Source organism: Alligator mississippiensis, chromosome 4 (genome assembly GCF_030867095.1).
Source record: "Alligator mississippiensis isolate rAllMis1 chromosome 4, rAllMis1, whole genome shotgun sequence".
Taxonomy (NCBI): Eukaryota; Metazoa; Chordata; order Crocodylia; family Alligatoridae; genus Alligator; species Alligator mississippiensis.
In genome coordinates this window covers 104,233,849-104,253,536 of record NC_081827.1, presented here as the reverse complement: position 1 = coordinate 104,253,536, position 19,688 = coordinate 104,233,849, and the positions used below count along the sequence as shown (strand labels likewise).

The 19,688-nt window shown below is 41.2% G+C and overlaps 1 protein-coding gene across 3 annotated transcripts in view; it reads left to right on the top strand.

Annotated features, from left to right (window-relative positions):
* Window positions 1–19,688, top strand: part of RIC8B (RIC8 guanine nucleotide exchange factor B) — a 52,862-nt gene that overhangs the window by 19,679 nt on the left and 13,495 nt on the right. For all 3 annotated transcript variants that reach the window (XM_019489593.2, XM_014606473.3, XM_019489594.2), the window contains exons 3-8: window positions 2,240–2,848; window positions 6,910–7,004; window positions 12,833–12,986; window positions 14,537–14,632; window positions 17,489–17,633; window positions 19,355–19,499. In XM_019489593.2, the coding sequence (XP_019345138.1) occupies window positions 2,240–2,848; window positions 6,910–7,004; window positions 12,833–12,986; window positions 14,537–14,632; window positions 17,489–17,633; window positions 19,355–19,499 (1,244 nt within the window). The remainder of the gene's footprint in view (window positions 1–2,239; window positions 2,849–6,909; window positions 7,005–12,832; window positions 12,987–14,536; window positions 14,633–17,488; window positions 17,634–19,354; window positions 19,500–19,688) is intronic.

Here is a 19,688-nt window from a genome sequence, read left to right as displayed (position 1 = left end):
TTTACCACTGACTGCAGGAGAAGCAGGGTTAAACTAATCTGAATAATTTTGAGAAGCTCCATTTCTTTTTTTGCCATGCTATACTTTAAGCATTCTGAATCTCTGACGTAGAGACAAGTGCTCTGTGCTTTTGTAAGTAATGCTCTGTTTTGGCATGCGTGACGTAGTGCAATCCCAACTGTGCTGATACAAAATGATTGCCAGATATTTATTCATTTATTTATTTATTTTGAGTAGGCTGCAGCAGAATAGTAGATCTCTAAAGCAAAATAGTCCAAGTGGATTAAGTAACTGTGTGTGAAATTCTAACATTTTGACTGCAGTTTGTTCATGCTGTGCTTTGTTTGGTAACGTGGCTCATCATCCAGGATAGTACCACAGTGTGACCAGCCTACTTTGTTATTTCAACAAGACTCTTCTCCTCTTAATTATTGCTGTAACAAAACTCCCTCTAATGCTTCCAGTGGAACTTATTCTAAGTTTTGAATTTTGGTGACGGGCATTTTTTTCCCCTAATGTTAGAGGGGGAGAAACCCTGAAACTTTTTCTTAAGTGAGAAGTTGTTATGCTACTTCAGTATTCATAAAAATTCTAGGTAGAAAGGTGGCTGAATGTATGCAAGAGGCAAGGATTTGGGGGTGATATCTTTTATTGAACCTACTGTATAGCTGAAATAGACTTGCAAGCTTTCAAATGCAATGCATTCTTGTATGTTGTTTGTACCTCAAACCGTGGCATGCATTTCAGGTCATAAACAGATTCATACAGCACCTGTGGGTTCCACTAGGAACTGCCCAGATCAATGGCTCCACTGTTTCCATAGTAATTAATGTCCCTCTGGGGTCAAGAAACAAGGGGAGACTTAAAGGACAAAAAGTAAAGGAGCTGTGTGCTATGTGGTGTAATAAAGTTTTTATTGCCACTTCTCCAGCAAGTTCTTCATAACTGGACTCATGGCTTTGCCACCCGTGAGTAAGGCTGTCATCCTGAGTTTGTGGCAATAAAAGCTTTATGGACCCTGCCCCATCAAGCAGTCCCTTCTGTCTTGTCTTTCCTCTTTCTTGGTGATTGAGTGGCTGTCTTCATTTTGTAGAAAGTAATCAGAATACGGCGTTGAGGTTTTTTTTCTGACCTTTGGGTTCTTAGACCTTCACTGTATAATCTAAAGCTGTGTCTGTGTAAGGAATGATTTGCATGTGGGGAATATTGATATTCTGTACCAGGTGCCTCTTGTGTAAGCACAGCTGCACCCCCAAAGCTCTGCCTTGCACTGGCATAGTATAAACCATTCTGACTCAGAAAGAAGATAAGGTACAACCACAGGCATTTTGCCAGCATAACTGTAATTGTAATGTAGCATTCTGCCAGGGATCACACATCTTCATACCCCTAACCAACATGGTTGACTAAGCCAAATTCAGTAAGCCTAAGGGATAACTTAGGCTAATGCGCATTAAAGCATTACATATGGATGCACCCATAGCATTCTGCCTTATGGTTGCTAGGCCCTCTTTGATAGAGACGGCCTGTGACTATAGGCTTTATACATATTGAAACTATCCTAGACTTCATCTTAAGATAAAAAAGTGCATTTCACTGCCTAGTTCTGTAAATATTAACTTTCTGTCAGATAATAATACATAGCCCACAAAATACCAGGCTCAGTAGTCATGAAGTCTTAAATAATGGAGGTATGTACATCTGGAGAGTCATTTAGCTATAGGCCAAGTAGAAGAAGGTGCTATTTGATTTATTACAAATGTTTAGGACTAATATATAACAGTGTGACCTCTAACTTAAAAAATATTGTAATTTATTAAAAGGACACTTTTTCTTCTAGTAAACTAATTGGAGTCTTGCTGTGACAGCTGAATTAAAACAAAAACCTGATCTTAAATAAATTCACAGCTTCTGTGCGACAGCTGCTATTTTTAGCTTTCTGCCTTCATCTGTATCAATTGATATAGGTTGCGTGTGTTAGGCAAATCATTTATGCTAAAACTGGCACCTCCCTTATTCAAGATTTCAGATAGATAGGTGTTAGCATAGCAAAAGTTTTCATAAACCTGTTTATTTTATCTAGTGTTGCTAATAAAATAAGACACCAAAAATATTTTTTTGAAAAAATCAATTGAAGTTTTATGATGGGAGTAGTAGCAGTTGTGAATAAGCTTTTATACTGTGTGGTCCAAATCATGATGACAAAACTTTGCTTTTCTTTTTGTGTGTGTATATGCAGAAACTATGTGAAGGAATTTTAAACATCCTTGAAAACGACACAAAAACTTCATGTCAAGTTGCCTGCCTGGAAGCTCTACGAATTCTGTCCAGAGATAAGAAGGTTTTAGTGCCTGTAACAACAAAGAGCAACATGAAGATCCTGTTGAAGCTAGCAAAGCTTGATACTACAGAAGATCCCTTGGAGGAGGTTTCCGAATACCCTGTTATAGTGGAAGCTTTAAAATGCCTCTGTAACATAGTTTTTAATAGTGCTGTTGCACAGAAGCTCAGTTTGGAACTGAACCTTGCAGCTAAGCTTTGCAATCTCCTGAAAAAATGCAAGGACCAGAAGTTTGTTGATGACATTAAATGTTTTGATCTGCGTCTTCTCTTTCTCTTGTCACTTTTGCACACAGATATTAGGTCACAATTGCGTCATGAACTGCAAGGGGTGCAGGTTTTGACTCAAGCTTTGGAAAATTCTCTGAACGTAATATGGACAGATGAGTACAAAGCTGCTGAAGATCATGACAGGTCTCCTTTATCTCTGCAGGAGACAGATTGTGCTATTGAGGCACTAAAGGCGCTCTTTAACGTAACACTCGACAGTTGGAATGTCCACAGCAAGGTACGTTCTGAAATGAAATCCTTTTGAATTGGGTTTATTTTGTCTACAAAAACCATAGCTGCCTCCTGGTTATATCAGAGAGAAACAGTTATCAGGGCAGGCTAATCTTAATTTTAATGTACATTGTTCTGATTGTCTGAAGTATAGGCATTAATGGCTAGGACTATGAAATGAATTAATTGAGAACAAAGAATCTACCTTGTGTTTTCCTTTTCTCAGATCACAATGTGACTAGATCACCTGTTGGGTTTTAAGAGCAGGTCATTCTGTTTTTATAAGGAAACAGACTTGTTTCTTTGTATGTTAGTCTTTTCTCTTTATTTCTGTTTCTGACCTGGAATTTCTATATAAAAAATATTTCTGTCTTCATAGTGGGAGATGTGCTTTATCTCTGCCTAGACAAACAGCAGTGCTTGTGTATATTCGTAAGTAGCAAATGTGATTCCACAGTCACATAAGCTGCTCTCTAAAATGTACACATTTTAAAAAAGCAGAAAAAGGAAATCACATTGTTTTTTTGGGGGGTTTTTTCCTATTTAAAATTTTTTATTTTATGACGAGGTAATTCGAGGAAAATAACCCGTGTTAAACTCTGGGAAGTCACTCTTCCAAGAACCTGAGCTTTAAGCAGTTAAACTGTACTTATCTGCCTCTGTGGGTTTCCAGTAACATTTGAAAGCGGTTTTGTCTCTTAACCCATGGACCGCAGGGAGATGCATGGTTGTGGGAAAAGCCTCCTCTTGTGGACCTCTGCTGCTTAAATGGAAATATCTAAAGCTAGCATATTTTGATATTTTGGTTTCATCTAAGACCCGTTCATACTGCAACTGAACTGTCCAAAAATGGAAGGCCTAGTATAGTATTGTTAAGACAGGGCAGGGGAGGAGCACCTGGATTCTTGCTCATTTGTGACTATCTGGAATATCTACCCTGCTCTTCCCTACACTTCCATGCACCACAACCTGAAAAGAAAAGGGGTTTCGTGCTTGAAACGTGGCAAACAGGCTTACTTGTGAAATTCCCTAACAGCGTGAGTATCTGTTAGAATTAGGGAGGTTTCATCCCACCAAACTTTCCCCTCAGACAAGCCAAGTTTGAACTGAAGAAAACATTTGGGCTGAGGGAGGATTATTAGGAAAGGAAAACAGAATTCCTCTTGTGTGAAACTCCCTTTCACATTTACATGAGAGTTTAGGGCTCTCTTGGGATTAGAGAATTTTATCTGGTATATAATGAGTTAAAGACTGAATAATAACGTGTTACAAAGGCTTTGCAAAGCCAAGCAATACTTATGTAAAAAGGAGTGCCCCTAGTTCTCCAGTTTATCATCCCACAGGAATCCTTATTAAGCAAAGTTTTGTTTAACATCCTTTCTAATGATCTAGAAGAAGAGGTAAACAACACATTAATTAAGTGTGCTGAAGATATAGCACTGGAAGGTGTTGCAAACATCAGACAGGATGGAAAAATAAAGGGGATCCAGAGAGAGTGGATGTATAGGTTTCCCTTTAATTTATGCAGGTTCTTTATATGCAAATTTTCTCCTATGCGATAAGCATATTTAGGCCCATAATTCATTATATGCAAGATAAATTCGCTCTTATGCAATCAGCATAGATGCCCTCCTCCTGCCCCCCCAGCAGGTAGGTCTGGTGGGGGGAGTGGAAAGGGCAGTGACCCTACTCACCCCAGCCCTGGCTGCAGCGGCCCCAGGGGTGGCTGGCACCAACTGCCTGCAGCCGCTGGGCTGCACTGTGCTCCACCTGTCTCCCCACGCCTGGACTCACCCCAGCTGCCTGCACCCAGGCCATGGTGCAGGCAGCTGGTGTCAGCTGCTCCCAGGGCTGCTCCAGCATGGGCTGGGGTGAGTGTGGACAAACAGAGCCCTGGGCAGCACAGGGCGCAGCACTCGTCCCAGCCCCAGCTGCAGCAGCCCGGGAGGTGGCCAACACCAGCTGCCTCCACCAGGGCACAGAACAGCCCAGGAGCAGAGTGGGGACAGGTGGAGCACGGTGCAGCCCAGTAGCTGCAGGCAGGTGGTGCCAGCCGCTCCTGGGGCCGCTGCAGCCAGGGCTGGGGTGTGTGTGGCTCTGTTCCCTCTGCTTTGCTGCCTTGTGCAGCCCTGGGAGCGGCACCCCTCCCCCTGCCCCTTCCCTAGTCCCAGCCTCACTCCCTCCCTCCTTCCCTCACCACCATGGGAACCTGCCCCTATTTGTTACATTGTAAAATGGGTTCGCTTTATGCAAATTTGATTTATGCGCCATTCTCTGGGAATGCAGCTACAGCATAAATCAAAGGAAACCTGTATTGGTAGGACGTGAAGCAAGGTTCAGCCTGGGAGGAAGAGAAAAACTATCTATAAACTATCTGCTATTGAATGGCAGGAGAAAATTTCAAAGAAACAATGTTGAAAAATAAATCCATGTGATACCAGTAGGCAAACTGGGTGTTGATAGCATGTATTAGAGTTGTCCCCAAATGGTCCCATTAAGATTGGGTCCCACTTTTCTTTTAGGTGTTGTGCAAATGCTTAAGAGAGAGTCCTTGCCAAGAAGAGTAAACTATGAAAAAAAAATAGAAGTGTGGTAGGGAAAATGCATAATGTTAAATGTTCAGGATAACTTACTAGGCACACTTTATGTTATGCAGGTGACGTTTGTGGGAGACTAGGAGGCAAACAGTCTTATAAAAAAAAAAATAATTGGAGGGAGTGAGTGGGAATGATGAGAGGAGAGAAGTTAATGAAGAAGGGAGTGGGGAAAAGGCTGACGTTGAAAACAGAGTAAGGAAAGAGGAAGAAATGGAGAAGGACACGGGGACTGGCGAGTGAGGCTGCTGGCTCCAAAAAGGCTTATGATGAGAGAGTGGCTGTTTTCCCTAATCATATTGAAGGATGTAGGAAGTTTTGGGCCTACTGGCACCCCTGTACATCGGAACCAGGAAGGAATGCTGTTCTGTACCCTGGATTATCCCAGGGGAAAAGCTAGTGCCTCCAGTGACTGGTTTTGTTTCTGGGAGCTTTGCCTCTGCAATCCCCTCTACCAGCCAAGTTGGCTTCTGGGAGAAGGACACCAAGGGCCCACTTATTTTGCAGTGTGATTCCAATGTGATTCTGAGTAGCTCACATATAGTTCACAGAAAAGTCGCACATCCCGAAATGGGGAGGGCTAAGAAGGGCTGATATAAACTATACTGAATGTGATGGGTGTGAATGCCAAGGAAGATGAAAGGTTAACACTGATGTAACAAGGGGCAGACACACAAACTACTGCTTTGATATAAAAGGATACCGATATAAGAAGGGATCTACCTAAGTTGCGGCGAGAAAAAGGGCTTTTCACAGCCCCACTAGCAGCATGCAGAGCTGACTTCACAGGCATTTCCTGGCAGTCCCCGCCCCTCACCACTGATTGGTGGAGAGTGGGTGACTTCACTCAGTGTACATCCCTACTGCAATTTTTTTTTTTCATTTTTTGCTTGATTTCGCAGGAAATTGTAGCCAATGCCAGACTTCCCAGCAATCATAGACAATGCTGTTTTTTGCAGTTTTCATGAAACTGATTTTTAGGTAGGTCCCTAGGTATAAGCTGTATCAATGTAACTGTTAGAGCTGCACGATTTGGTAGCAGTGCAGATGTAGCAAGAACTGCTGAAACTTTAACTCTGTTTCATTCAAGGTTAATTTTAGGGTACTTCATCTCACTCGCATCACTACAGGATCATGCAGATACAACAGTGACAACATAATAGCTGGTGTGTGGTCCTGAAAACAGTTCCTCCCCTCCCCCTTTTAAAACAGTTAAAAGGTACATTTGTCCATGCTTTAGGAGTAATAGGAGATAATCTGAGAAAATAACGAATGCCTCCTTGGTGGAGTAATCTGAAACTAGAATGAACCAAGCCCTCAAACAAACACATAAAGAACATTCCTTTGTTGTTAGGAAATTGATTACATGATCTAATAGGTATATTCCAACTTTAATTTCTACTGTTCTAGTGACCTGAACCCTCATTTGCAATCTTCAATATGAAAAATATCTTCATAATTTATATTTATATAGAATGAATCTCATCAATTTCGTTACATGGCTGCCATCCTTCGCCACTGCTTGTTAATCATGGGTCCTACTGAAGATAAAACGGAAGAGTTGCACAGGTTGGTAGAATTAAAGAACTAATATTTGTTTCAAGGATGACTGCTTTTATTTTGAACTGAATATTTCTTAATTATTAGCAAATTGGAATACCAAAATGAATGTTATTACGTAATGAATATACTATTTTTGGTTAGAATTTTTTAGACTTTAAGAACATCTGGTAACTCAAGCAGATTATCTGTCTGAAATGTTGCTTTAACATGTCCATTGTTCAAAAATAGCTCAAAACATAATAAGTGAGCTCTATAACCATTGTTACATTAAAATAGCAGTAGTAAAATGGAATACGTTAAAATGGAAACACGCATGTGTTGAGGTTGAAATTGTTACTAGGAATTCTAGCTGCGTCACAGTTTGCAGGTATCTATTTGAAATAGTTTGAAATCTGTTTAAATAGTTAAAACTTTATATTGGCTTGTTAATTTATAGTGCGCACCTACATACCTACTATTACCATCCTTAAACTGTCTTTGGGTACATCCAGACAAGTATGCATGTGCAGGGACACGTTTCCCATGGCATAAATAGCAGAGGCACATATTTGTGCCCTACGTTTTGCCCCAGAGCATCTCTCTGCACGTGCAGTTAGATGCATGGCAAATTATATCAGGTGGGGTAGGGGAGGCTGCGGCCAGCACCTGTGCTGGCCTCAGCAGCCTAACCTAAGGTCCCAGGGGCCTCCTGGGCCAGCAGCCTTAGCATGACTCTACACTGCCAAGCTCAGTTTCTGGTGGCACGTGCACCATGCCACTTTATTCAGCAGTGATGATTTTTTTTCACATCAGGATCTCCTGGTCTCAAATTTTGGTGCCACACTGCTAATTAACAGTGTGGCAAACAGGTGCACATGCACTGCATATGGTTTGCAGTGCCTCAAACAACTTTGAGGCGCTGCAAACCGCACATGCACACTTATCTGGATGCACCTTTGTGTTCAATTCTTCCCATTCCGTTAAATGAGTTTGCAGCAGCCAGAATGTTACTTTTGATCCTGTTAGGACTCTGTTGTATAACATTTTTTTTCTGTGTTGTAAATGCTGCAGGTTTAGGGTTCTAATGCCAATGATGAAAGAGGAGTGATTGGTTACAACTCGCTGTAATTAACTGGTCTTTACCTTTTAAAAAAAAAAACCCAGGAAGTTATGCACACAATGTGTTGTTTAAAATAAAAACCACAAAAACATAATTCAGGTTGCGAAGTCAGGCAATTGAAAGTTGAGAAATATCATAGTTGAAGTTTCCTGAAGAACCCTAATTCTTTTCACCTGTGTCGTGTGTATGATGACAAAGGTGTTTAATAATACAGTTGCCTACTCTTCTTCCTCTGGATGCCTGCCTCAGAAAATGAACACAAGAGAGGGCAATATTGAGGTTACACAGATAACTGTAAATCTCAGCTTTCCTTATTTTTGTGTCTTTGACCATACAGTCTACAGAATATTTTTTAACATACTGTTTTTCACGTGTAATATGGATTGTAGGACAATTCCAAAATGACTCTGGTCCAGAGGCTCTGATCCAGAGGGATGCACCTTGTAAGACCCAAAGGACCCGAATGTCTTATTACTGGCTGGGTGCAAATGTTACATTTAATGTGTTTTCAAGCATGCAGAAAGTGCCTTACAGCCGTAACAGAATAGATGTTCGTGGCACATAAAGCACATTAAAAATGGTGGATCCCGCTCTAAGTTTAACTCTGGATGGATGTGTACTAACCTAAAGCGCTTTCTGTTAGAGTGCTTTATTGAATGTCTGTGCCAGATCACATTAAGAGTTAACTTAGAACGTGATCACCGCCATTCCAGGCAGCATGACACAGGGCTGCACTCTAGCTTTGGGCAGAGATCCTGTGCTCTGCCCAAGCAACTGCCAGGCCACCCCCTCCCCCCTTTGATCTGAGTCAGTGACAGCCTCTGATCCTAGCCCTGCATGCACCCTGATGGGGGGGGGATGGGGTGGCCACCTCTGGCCCTGTAGCAGACCACAGCCCAGAAGTGGGCGGGGGGGTGCTGCAGGGGAAGGAGTCTAGTGTCTTACCCCCGGCAGTCACTCTAACTAGGCTGCAGTATGCCACTGCTTGGCCGAGGGAGGGGGGGGGTGCAGGGGAAGGGTTTCAGGGTCTCTGCCCCACCCCACACCTGCCTGGTTGGGGCTGCTACAGTGAAAGGGCTCCTAGCCTGCCCCCCCCCACCCCAACCCCAACCAGTAAATTGTGGGGGGGCCCTTGCAGTCCTTGCACCATTTTCCCCCACTTTTCTCCCTCAGCCACTGCTGACAGTTGCAGGCTGGTGGGGGGCATGGCTGGGGAGAGGGCTGCTCTGGCAGCCTTCTGGAAGGCATGCAGGAGTGCCCCCAGTGGCCAGTGCAGGCAAGCTGCAAGCAACAGTAAACATCTGTTCAGTTGGCTCCTGCTCTACTTTATTGCACTTTGTGTAAAGCATGATAAGTTTGAGCACCTCTTCCAAGGGCTTTTTGAATGTCTGTACTTAGCAACTCTCATCTGACATAAGCAGTAAACGCAACTGTTACATTCCAGATCAGGGCTTGCAATAAAAACAAAATAAGATCTCTCTAACTTCTATTAGCGCTGCTTAACCAGTATAGCTGTAGAAAGAATGAGCTGGATTATTTCCTGGTTTGTGCGTCATCAACAGAATTTACCTCCAGTAGACTCTCACTGTAATTTTTTTTGTACTTGCTAGAGATGAGGTGTGAACCAGAGAGAATAGAGATAGATATAGATATAGTGTATGTGTATTATAAACATATATGTGTACACACACACACACACACACACACACACACACATATATATAAAGCTCTGTTCATAGAAATACATATAGATACAGATAATTTATTTTATTTTATTCTATTTTTTTGGAAGTGGGGGCAGGTTCCAAGTGGAGCCTGTAGTGGGTGGCAATACCCAAAATAAAATAAAAATTACTTTTGAAGTGAAAAGTTGAGCTAATGCTGTATGGCATCATGATGGCATAAATATACTCCTTAGAACTGCTATTCAGAAGATTAAACTGTAACATTTTAAAATGCAGATCCAGTTTTCAACAGTGGGTGCTCCAAAAAGTTAATCCGTATCCCCCATATTTGGATTCTTAGATTAGTCCTGTATGAGAACATGTGGACTGTGAATATTCAAAATAAAATAGATGCATTTTATGTTAGCATCAAATATTGGACTGGACCCTGAAATTGGGTTTGCTCCCCAACTGTCACAGTAACGACAACTTTATTTTTTTTTCTTTTAATAAATAAGCAAAAGTTGTCAATAGAAAATATTTTAAACTAATTTAGTGCCTTCATTGTTGTCACTATTGTGGTTCTGTCATGTCATTGTTTAACATTTGAATATGAACAGCTTAAATCACTGCATATTGGAGCGAGTGCCATTTTTGCCCACTAACAAGGTTTTAATCAAGGCATTGAGCAGCTCTAAATAGTCCTTTGCTTTTGAATTTGCATATCAGGAGGGGGCTGGGAGCATGAGTGGGTGGATGTCATGTCCCAGTGATTAATGATCTCTAGGAAGCCGAAAAGAGGAGAGTAATATACGCAGTATTTCTACCCCCTGGAGTAGGAATGCAAACACTATTGTGCAGATCTGTGCATAGTCACTGACTTCCTGGTAGCTAGAGAATTTCATACACTCCTTTACCACAAATAAAACTGTCAGTGAAGTGACAAAGATCAGAAACCCAGGCTTCGTTTATTGAAAAGAATAGCTCAGGCACAGTGATCCAGAAAATTAATTTTGTAGGTGTTTGGGAACTTGGTTGTTTAATAAGAAACTAGTAAAAATAGGACTTTCTATGAAAAGGCTGAAGGCGCCAAATATTTGTTGAATTTAAATCTGTTTTGTTTTTCACTGTTTGAGTTATTAGAAACTGGTTACTCCAAATAACTTAAAAAGAGATGTGTTTGAAGGGAAGAAGAAAAGCTTCATAACCAAACAATTTTTACTGATTGGTTGCTTAGAAAATGAACAAAGGATTTCAACAAATACACAATTGTTTACATACATACACAGTTTGCAACAAATATACAATCTCTAGTGTAAATTCATAACAGTATTGTGTGGTTAACTTAAATCTTAGTAGAATAGAAAGCAAACAAGCTTGTTTCACTAGGACCATATTAGAACCATAATATTAAGTGACATAAGAACTGCAGGCAAGATTATTTGAGTAGATGTGATATCTTTTATTAGACCAACTGAGTAGTTGGGGGAAAGTGCTTTACGAGGTTTCGGGCACAAGTACCCTTTTTCAGGCTTAGGGAGACTCTGCTCCGATGTTTGTCCATCACTAGAGAAATATTTTGTTCATTTTAACATTAGAGAGGAACCTCTAAAAACTTGGTGACTAATCTTTGCCTGAGGTTTGCAAACACTAATATTCTAGTGAGTAACAAAGTTGTTCGAAGTCTCTTCAAAGCGTACGTGTGCAACCTGCACTATTCTGCAATTCATCAACAACTCTGTTCTTGATAAATCACTTACAACATTGATAAACTCTAGCTAGGCATCAGCTGACAACTATAAAGGGAATGCAATTATTTAACCCCTGAGTGACATATAGTATCATATTAAGGAAGCATAAAGCCAGTTGAATGTTTTCGTTGTTCTGTGATAAGAATGGTGCTCACTGATGGCAAGGGTTTTTATTTACACGTTAAACCCAAATCTTGTGAAGTGCCAGCTACATTACAAAAAGACCTGGGAGTGTCATTTAATTTTGAATTGAACAACTTTTTAATTTCCCTTAATTGACATGTATTTAAAAAATGTAAAACACAGGCTAGTACTTGAGACCCCAGTGAGGATCTGCTTTAAAGCTCCATTGTATGGACTTTACTCATGTTTAAAACAACTTTCCCCCATGAGTTGTTTGCTCAAAGACAGCAAGGCTATGGGTAGAGTCATTGCTCAGTGTTAATTGGAGTTGAGCCCTAAGGTTTTCTGCAGCTATTCTAAAACTGCGTATTTAAAATTCAGGAGTTATTACTTGTTTGATTCTTTTTTGTTTATAAAAAACAAACAAACCCCTCCTTCAAAATGGACCATTTGTTATAAATAGAAGTACTCAAGATGCTGCATATATTAAGGAGGAAACAACATTGTGTATTTAAAATATTCTGCCACCATGCCTGTGTACCATGCAAGCATTGTAAAATTAAAACTTGCGTATTTGAAAACAGGGGGGAAAAAAGAAAAGTCTGTGGGCAATGCAGTCAATGTGAGAGTTCCCCCTGCTGGTCTGCAGCCTCAGTTGCTGAAACACATGCTGAGCACATGCCTACTGACAGATATGATATTAATGCAGCCAGATCAAGAAACCTGTATGGTGGCCTTTCTTGTTCTTAGAAACACAGGTGAAAATCACCTGTTGGGCAAGAACATGTAATCTTGTATGAAATGACAGAGAATTAAAGTTATTTTTAAAGATTGTGGTTGTATGAGCAACTTAAAGGGCTCTGTTTATATTTTTTCCATTCCTTACATATCTGAGTCATGTTAGTAGTGTGCTATAAGCATATATGCTACGATGTCCATGGGTGTTGGTACAGCATCAGAAATGCTGTTAGTACTGTAGTAATACTAACTACCTAATCATAACCTGTATACCTGTTCCTAAAGAATTCAAAAGATTATGTAACAAATGCTAATTTGAAGGACAATGCATATTGGGTATACCACATTCCGTTGGGGTGAAAATTTGTATTATTTAAATATTTGTTTTTAAGAATTCCAGGCTTCATTTTAAGAGGAGTCATTGAATGACAGTAATAAGGTTTTAAAAATCTTTTCCAGCAATGCGGTCAACCTTTTGAGCAATGTTCCAGTTTCTTGCTTAGATGTTCTTATTAGTCCATCTTCTGAAGAAGAAACAAATTTAAAATACAATGGTATGAATATGGATGCCATTCAAGTTTTACTGGATTTCATGGAGAAGAGAATAGACAAGGTATGGATGAAACCTAAGGATTCTTGAGAAAAGGGACCTCTCATTCACTTATAAGTAGAGATTGAGTCAAAACACTAGATCTGTACACTTCCCCCTCCTCCAAAATCTTAAGCCTTCATGAAAAAGGATGATGCAAAATGAAGAAATCTGGTAGCTCAGTTTCATCCTAGAGTTTGAAAAGATCCTATAACTGTAGCTTATTTAACTTTATTCATGCATTTGGAATGCTATGCTAATAAATTTTTATTAGAAATGTCAGTTAAGAGATGCATGCTATTCAGAAATAAAACCTCTATATAACTAATATAATATTTAATTAAGACGAACTACACTTTTAAGGTGGGAGTAACTCTTCTTAGTTATTTCAACAGTGTTACAAATGATGGAATCAACTGATTTCCAACTATTCTTTCTTATTATGTTGAACCAAGGTTCCATTAATATAGTTCATGTCTCTCTTTCCTAACCATTATTTTATTAAATTTTATTAAGAAAGTTTTTATTTTTGTTAAAACTGAGAGGGTCTGACTGTGTGGAAAACCAAGGTGAACAAATTCTTGGTCAGGGACTTTTTTCAGTGAACTCAATTCTGTACTTACAGTCTTGATTCGGTGTTCATTGAAGTCAAAGAAATTCAATCGTAGAATAGAATCATAAAACAGTAGGGCTGGAAGGGAATTCAGGAGGTCATATAGTCTAACTCTCTGCTCCATGGCAGGATCATCCCTATCTAAAGCATACTAAGCATTTGCCTAAGCTGTTCTAAAGAACTTACAGAGATATAGGCAGCCTTTTCCAATAATGAACTGTCCTCATAATATGAAAGTTCTTCCTAATATCCAACATAAATTTCCCTGACTGCAGTGTAAGGCACTGCTCCTTTTCCTGTCCTCTGCAGTCACAGATAATAGTTTCTCACCAAGGCTGTCCAACTGGCAGCCCATGGGCTTATGTGCCCCATGAAGAGTTAAACTGTGGCACCTGAGCTCCCCATGGGCACTGCTCCCCTCCTTGCTCTGGCTGCTCCTACAGGCTCCCTTTGCTATCTGTGGCTTTCACTTCCTGCCCCTACTTCAGAGGATGAGGCAGGACAAGGTGTTATGCCTCAGCACAGCCTGCAGTGCTAGGGAGCCTGCAGCACAGTACAGCAAGGGAGCCCACAGCCAAGGCAGTGGAGGGGAAACTGCCTGCCTGCGTGTTGCAGCAGGGATGGGGGGAGATACCCACCCATGTGGTACTGGCAGAACTTGCTGCTGAGGAAGTGAGGAGGGGCTGTGGACCCTGCTGGGTTGGCCATGCACCTGCTATATGTCTGGCATAATCACCTGTACGTGCAATTGTAGGTGTCTAGCATTGAAAATCTGGTTCCTTGTTTTTTCCCTTATATGTAATGAAGAAGATTGTTATTCCTATTTTGGTGGCTAAGTATGGGATTTGATTGAAAGGACTGTTATGTTGTAAAAGGAAAATATTTATTCTTATCCATGAATTATGAAATCCGATGCTTTATTGACATGTGTTGATTTATTTTTTATTTGATTCCATTTTAGGGAACCAGTTACAGGGAGAGTCTCACCCCAGTTCTCAGTTTATTAACAGAGTGTTGCCGAGTTCACAGGGACATCAGGAAGTTCCTTAAAGCTCAGGTAAGATATTGATTTAGAAATCATAATATAAAGCTAGTGGCAAAATCTTTCAGGCTTGTCCACCTCTGTGGTTCTGATACTTTAATATCGTATTCCCCCCCCCCCCCCCCCCACACACACACACACACACATTCTTTGTATTGGGAACATTTAAATGAAAAGTAGGTGTTATTTTAAGATGCTTTCTCTGGCTGCTTTTGTCCAATTCAAACCTATGTTAATTTGTGATTTATCACTTATTCTGTTGTTCTTGCTCTCTCTCTTGCACCCATATTAAAAGAGTGTTACTCAAGTTTGAGTCAAGCCCTAAAACTTGGAATGCTAGAATTCAGGTTGACCGCTAAGGCCAAACTTGATTGGACAGGCTGAGGACTTACAGACAATCACTATACAACCTTGATTTGTCCCTAAACAATCCACCCTGTACAGTCTAAGAAGTAGGGATCCTATGGGAAAACTAGGGTACATCCCTATGATGCAAGGTAGGAGTATGCTGAACACTATATCCATACCATGTTTGGTAGCTCCTGAACTGGAAGCAGGATTAGCTGCATTAACCTATTTGCTGTGAGCATACCAGTAAGTGCTGCCAAGAGTTGCACTCTTCTACATTCAGTCTCCTTGCCAAGCTAGCTGGTTTCTTTGTCTGAGCTGCTCATCCAGTCTGCCCCTCAATCCTAGTCTTGCAGTTGCAGGACCAGTGCTGGGAAATAAGGATCTCTCGGCACCAGCCCTATGGTCATGGAGCTGGCGCTGAGAGGTAAGGATCTCCCAGCGCTGGCCCCAGGATCATGGAGCTGTCACTGGGAGATAAGGGTCTCCCAGCCTGAGCCCCATGAGTTCAGGCTGGGAGATAAAGGTCTTCCAGCACTGGGCCCATGGTGCGGAGCTGGGAGCTCCCTGCTGGTGGGGGCTGGCAAGCTCGTTCCCTGCCCAGCTCTGTGAGCATGGAGCTGAGTGGGGGAAAAAGCACCCCAGCCTGTTCCCCACCCAGGTCCGCACTGGCAGAACTTAACGGGGAACAAGCTCCTTAGCCTGTTTCCCACCCAGCTCTGTGCTCATGGAGCTGAGCAGGGAACAGGCTCCCCAGTCTCTGCCCCACGTGTAAGGTGGGGGCTGAGAACTGTCCTGGTTGGGGGCAGGTCACAGCCCCGTGCTGTGATCAGGTGACCAAGGCACAAGGCTTGGAAAGAGCTGCAGGGGTGGGGTTAGGTCCCAGCCCCCTGCCCCAATCTGCTGGTGGGGCAGCTAGCAATGAGTTAACTGCTAGCTGCCCAGCCAGTGGATTGGGGCAGGGGGTTGGGACCTGCCCCTCCCCTGCAGCTCTTTCCAAGTCTCTTGCCCCTGATCAAGGAGCCAGGGACAGGAGCTCCTTGCTGCTGGGACAGGGGGACATTGTCCCCACCCCAGCAGCAGGCAGCCCTCAGGGGTAGGCTGCAGCCAGGAGACAGCTGTCTCCTAGCCCACTGCTCCCTGCCAGGCCCTGGCCTAGCACCCAGTGGGAGCCTAGAGCTCCTCCTGGTGGCAGCAGGGGCCCATTGCAAGACCCCAGGAAGCAGGAGCAGTTTGCTGCCTTTAGCAGCAAATCTGCTCCCACTTCTCTGCATATGTAGACGCCTGCCTAGGAGCGTTTACTCGGGAGTAAACTGATCCAGGATCAAATGCATGTGTAGACAAGCCCAGTGAGGCCAGAACTCTCAGAGTTTAGCTGGTGAAATTTACAAAGTACTTTATTGTATGTGTGGAAACTGAATTTTCCAAGGCTTTAAATTGAGCTGCAAAGGGTTAAATGATTTGGCAGAAAATTCAGGGGGGAAGGAGGGATATCAGCTTGATGCAGACAGTCAACACCTAACCTCTCAGCCCCAAATGGTTGAATTTTGCCAATAATATAAGCAGTTTTAAAAGAATGTCATAATGGGAAGTTGAGAGCAGCCTTAATTAAAAAACAAAACAAACAAATGCATCATCATTGTCAACTATAAGTCAAAGAGGTGCTTTTAAAAATCCATGATTAAGAAGTGCAGATTTCCATAGACTTTCACCGTCATCTGTATGTCCCATCTGAAACTTCAAGTGAGGAATAAGAGCAGAGCCAAATGACATCTTAAAAACAAAGACTCCATCTTCATGCATGTGTATCGCCAAGAATAACATTTGAGAAAATAGTACAAACAAGCAGTATGTTTATTAGAGATAAGTAGAATTATCTGTAAAGTATTTCAGAGGAATTTAAATGCATCTGTTTACCAGGCAACTCTTTTTAAGGAGGTATATTTTTTCAAATTTGCAGAAACTCACTTTGAGAGAGATCTGATAGCAAAGCTGTTAGCTAAAATTCTGGTTTGTGTTTGGATTTTTCAAAGTGTTTTAACAAGTCTTCTGTATAACCCACTGACCACTCTAATGATGTAGTAGCTTATTTGGGTTCAATTTTCTTTTGTTTATACCAACTGAAGCAGTAAGATGGATGATAATGCTCTTGTGCAGGTTATTAATCAATAGATATCTGGAGTAGCTATTAGTTGCATTAGAAAAAAGAGAAGATGGTCTAAAAGACAGTCAAGGATAAAGATCAGAGAACAGGATCCAAAGTATAACCTGGCTGGAGTTCATGGGAACTTTACAGAGGATTGAAGGAAGTCAGTGCAGCTGGCTGTGCTCTTCTTACCTTTGGAAGTTCTGCTTTATATTGTAGCCAGCCTACTTATCTAATCACTGCTTTTCTGGGTTGAGATTTAAGCTGATTATACTTGCTCTCTCGGGAATAACTAATAACCTTTCCTTCCTGTTCACTTTGTTAGCTGCCGTCAGGAAAGAATTGCCGTGTTCACTTTCTCCTTTTCATGTTTCTAGGTATTGCCTCCATTAAGAGATGTAACAAATCGTCCTGAAGTTGGCACTACAGTAAGAAACAAACTTGTGCGCCTTATGACGCATGTTGACCTTGGAGTAAAGCAACTAGCAGCAGAATTTCTTTTTGTCCTTTGTAAAGAGAGAGGTATAAATCCAGAGTGCTTTATTTTTTTTCCCCTTTCCTTTTATCCCAAGAAGTCCTTAGAAAGATATTCCCTGTCTCTGCAACTATTACAGTTTCTGACGTGACCATTAGTTTAAAAACTGTTAAAATAATGCCTCTGGCTTTGATAATGTTTAGGTTGAATAGAATTGAAGCAGCTCACTGAATGAGTAGCTATTCAGTGATTGGAAAAGAGTGGCAAACTGACCAAATATTAAATGATTTCATGAACTCTCTCACAGTGTTTGTCAGTGGCTCTAATCTTTGACCAGTGGATGTTGGAAAGCTGTTTTGATCCTTTGGAGTGTGCATGTGGGATGAAATTAAAAGGCCCAACAGTAGAAGCTGCACTAATAATACTTGAGCAGCTGTGGCTACAGTTTCCAAATGGAGCTAAAGGAAATTCAGCAAACAAACCTTGTTTGACTTTCAGTGGGAGGTTCATTCCCAACTTTTAGGCATCTTTAAAAATTCCAGCCTTCATTCTTCATCAGTCTGTATGCAGCATTTTAATCTTGGAAGTCCTTTTACCAGTGTTAAGTGTTAATCTAACCATCAGGGCCCAGTTAGAAAGCAAATTGTTCTCTTATTTCTATTGATGAGGAACCCTAAATACATAACTATTGGATAGCTGATGTGTGGCAACTGTTCATGTGTCTAACACTCCTGGTAACCAAAGCTAAAACAGTTAAGCTTAGCTTTACCGCACCACAGAGGGGTGTCATTTTCAGAACCAGCATTTTGAATTTTTGGATTCCTGCCTTCCTTGCTTTTCTGCTGGACTGTACCTTCCTCTCCAGGGTTAGGATATGGATCTCTCCAGGGTTAAGGTATGGATAGGTAATCAAATTAAGTGAGTTGGATAGGGAGGTCTTGCAGTGGAATAGCTAACTGCAGTAACTGTTCATGTGCCCATAATGAATGAAACAGCATGGATAAGTTACACTAGTTTAGCTTTCCCCAACCAGGGCTTAGCTCTATGAACGTTAGAACTACCATTTGCTGGGTCAAACCATCTTTCCCAGTATCTTATGTCACACAGTGGCAGAGTAGATGCTGAAAGGGAGAGTGACCTGGGTAGGACCAGGGTTTCTTCCACTGTTCCCCTCTCATTTTCTGCATTTAAGGTCTAGGAAGTTCTGATTCAGATGCTGTACCTGTAACTCTTGTGCTCAATAGCTATTGATGCAACTTTCTGCCCAGAAGGTATCCAGTCCCTTTTTGAATATGGGTAAACTTTCAGCTTCCACAACATCTTGTGGCAATGAGTTCCACACTTTAATTAGAAAAAGAACTTCCTTTTGTTAATTTTACACTTACTGCCTATTTGTTTCATTTTGTGACCCCTAGTTATAGGCACATCAGCTATTTGGTGGTAAGCCTATTAACTTATTTTAATTTGATTGTAGGTCTATACTTTAAGAGTACATATTTTACCACTGACAGCATTATATTCACAGACAACCTAAATGTGCTGCCTTTTTATGACTTATTAAAAACAAAATAATCAAAACTGGAAGGTTTTATCAAAGTGAATAAATAAATCCCACTTCTAGCTTTAAACAAATGTTCAGATATTGTGTAGAGTAGACTCATCACCACATAAGTCATTTTTTTAAAAGCTTGATTCAAAGATAACACAAACATTGAACTTTATGATTCCACTAAATTCTTGCTGAGTGAATATCTGTGTCTCTTTGCAGTTGACAGTCTGTTAAAGTATACGGGCTATGGTAATGCAGCAGGACTGCTGGCAGCAAGAGGCCTTTTAGCTGGAGGAAGAGGGGATCACTGGTACTCGGATGATGAAGATACAGACACTGAAGAATACAAATCTGCAAAGCCAAAGTATAGTACTATTTGTTTTTCAGTAGCTTTCCTCCTTTTTGCCTTTTGTTGAGGATCTGTATCATAACTTCTAGCTTTGGAGCTGTGTATGTGCTCGACTAGCTTATTGTTTTCCATAGATGCTATGTGGGTTTCCAGTGTTTGTCATTGTGATACAGTTTTTGTTGCATTCAAATGTGATCTTTTTTT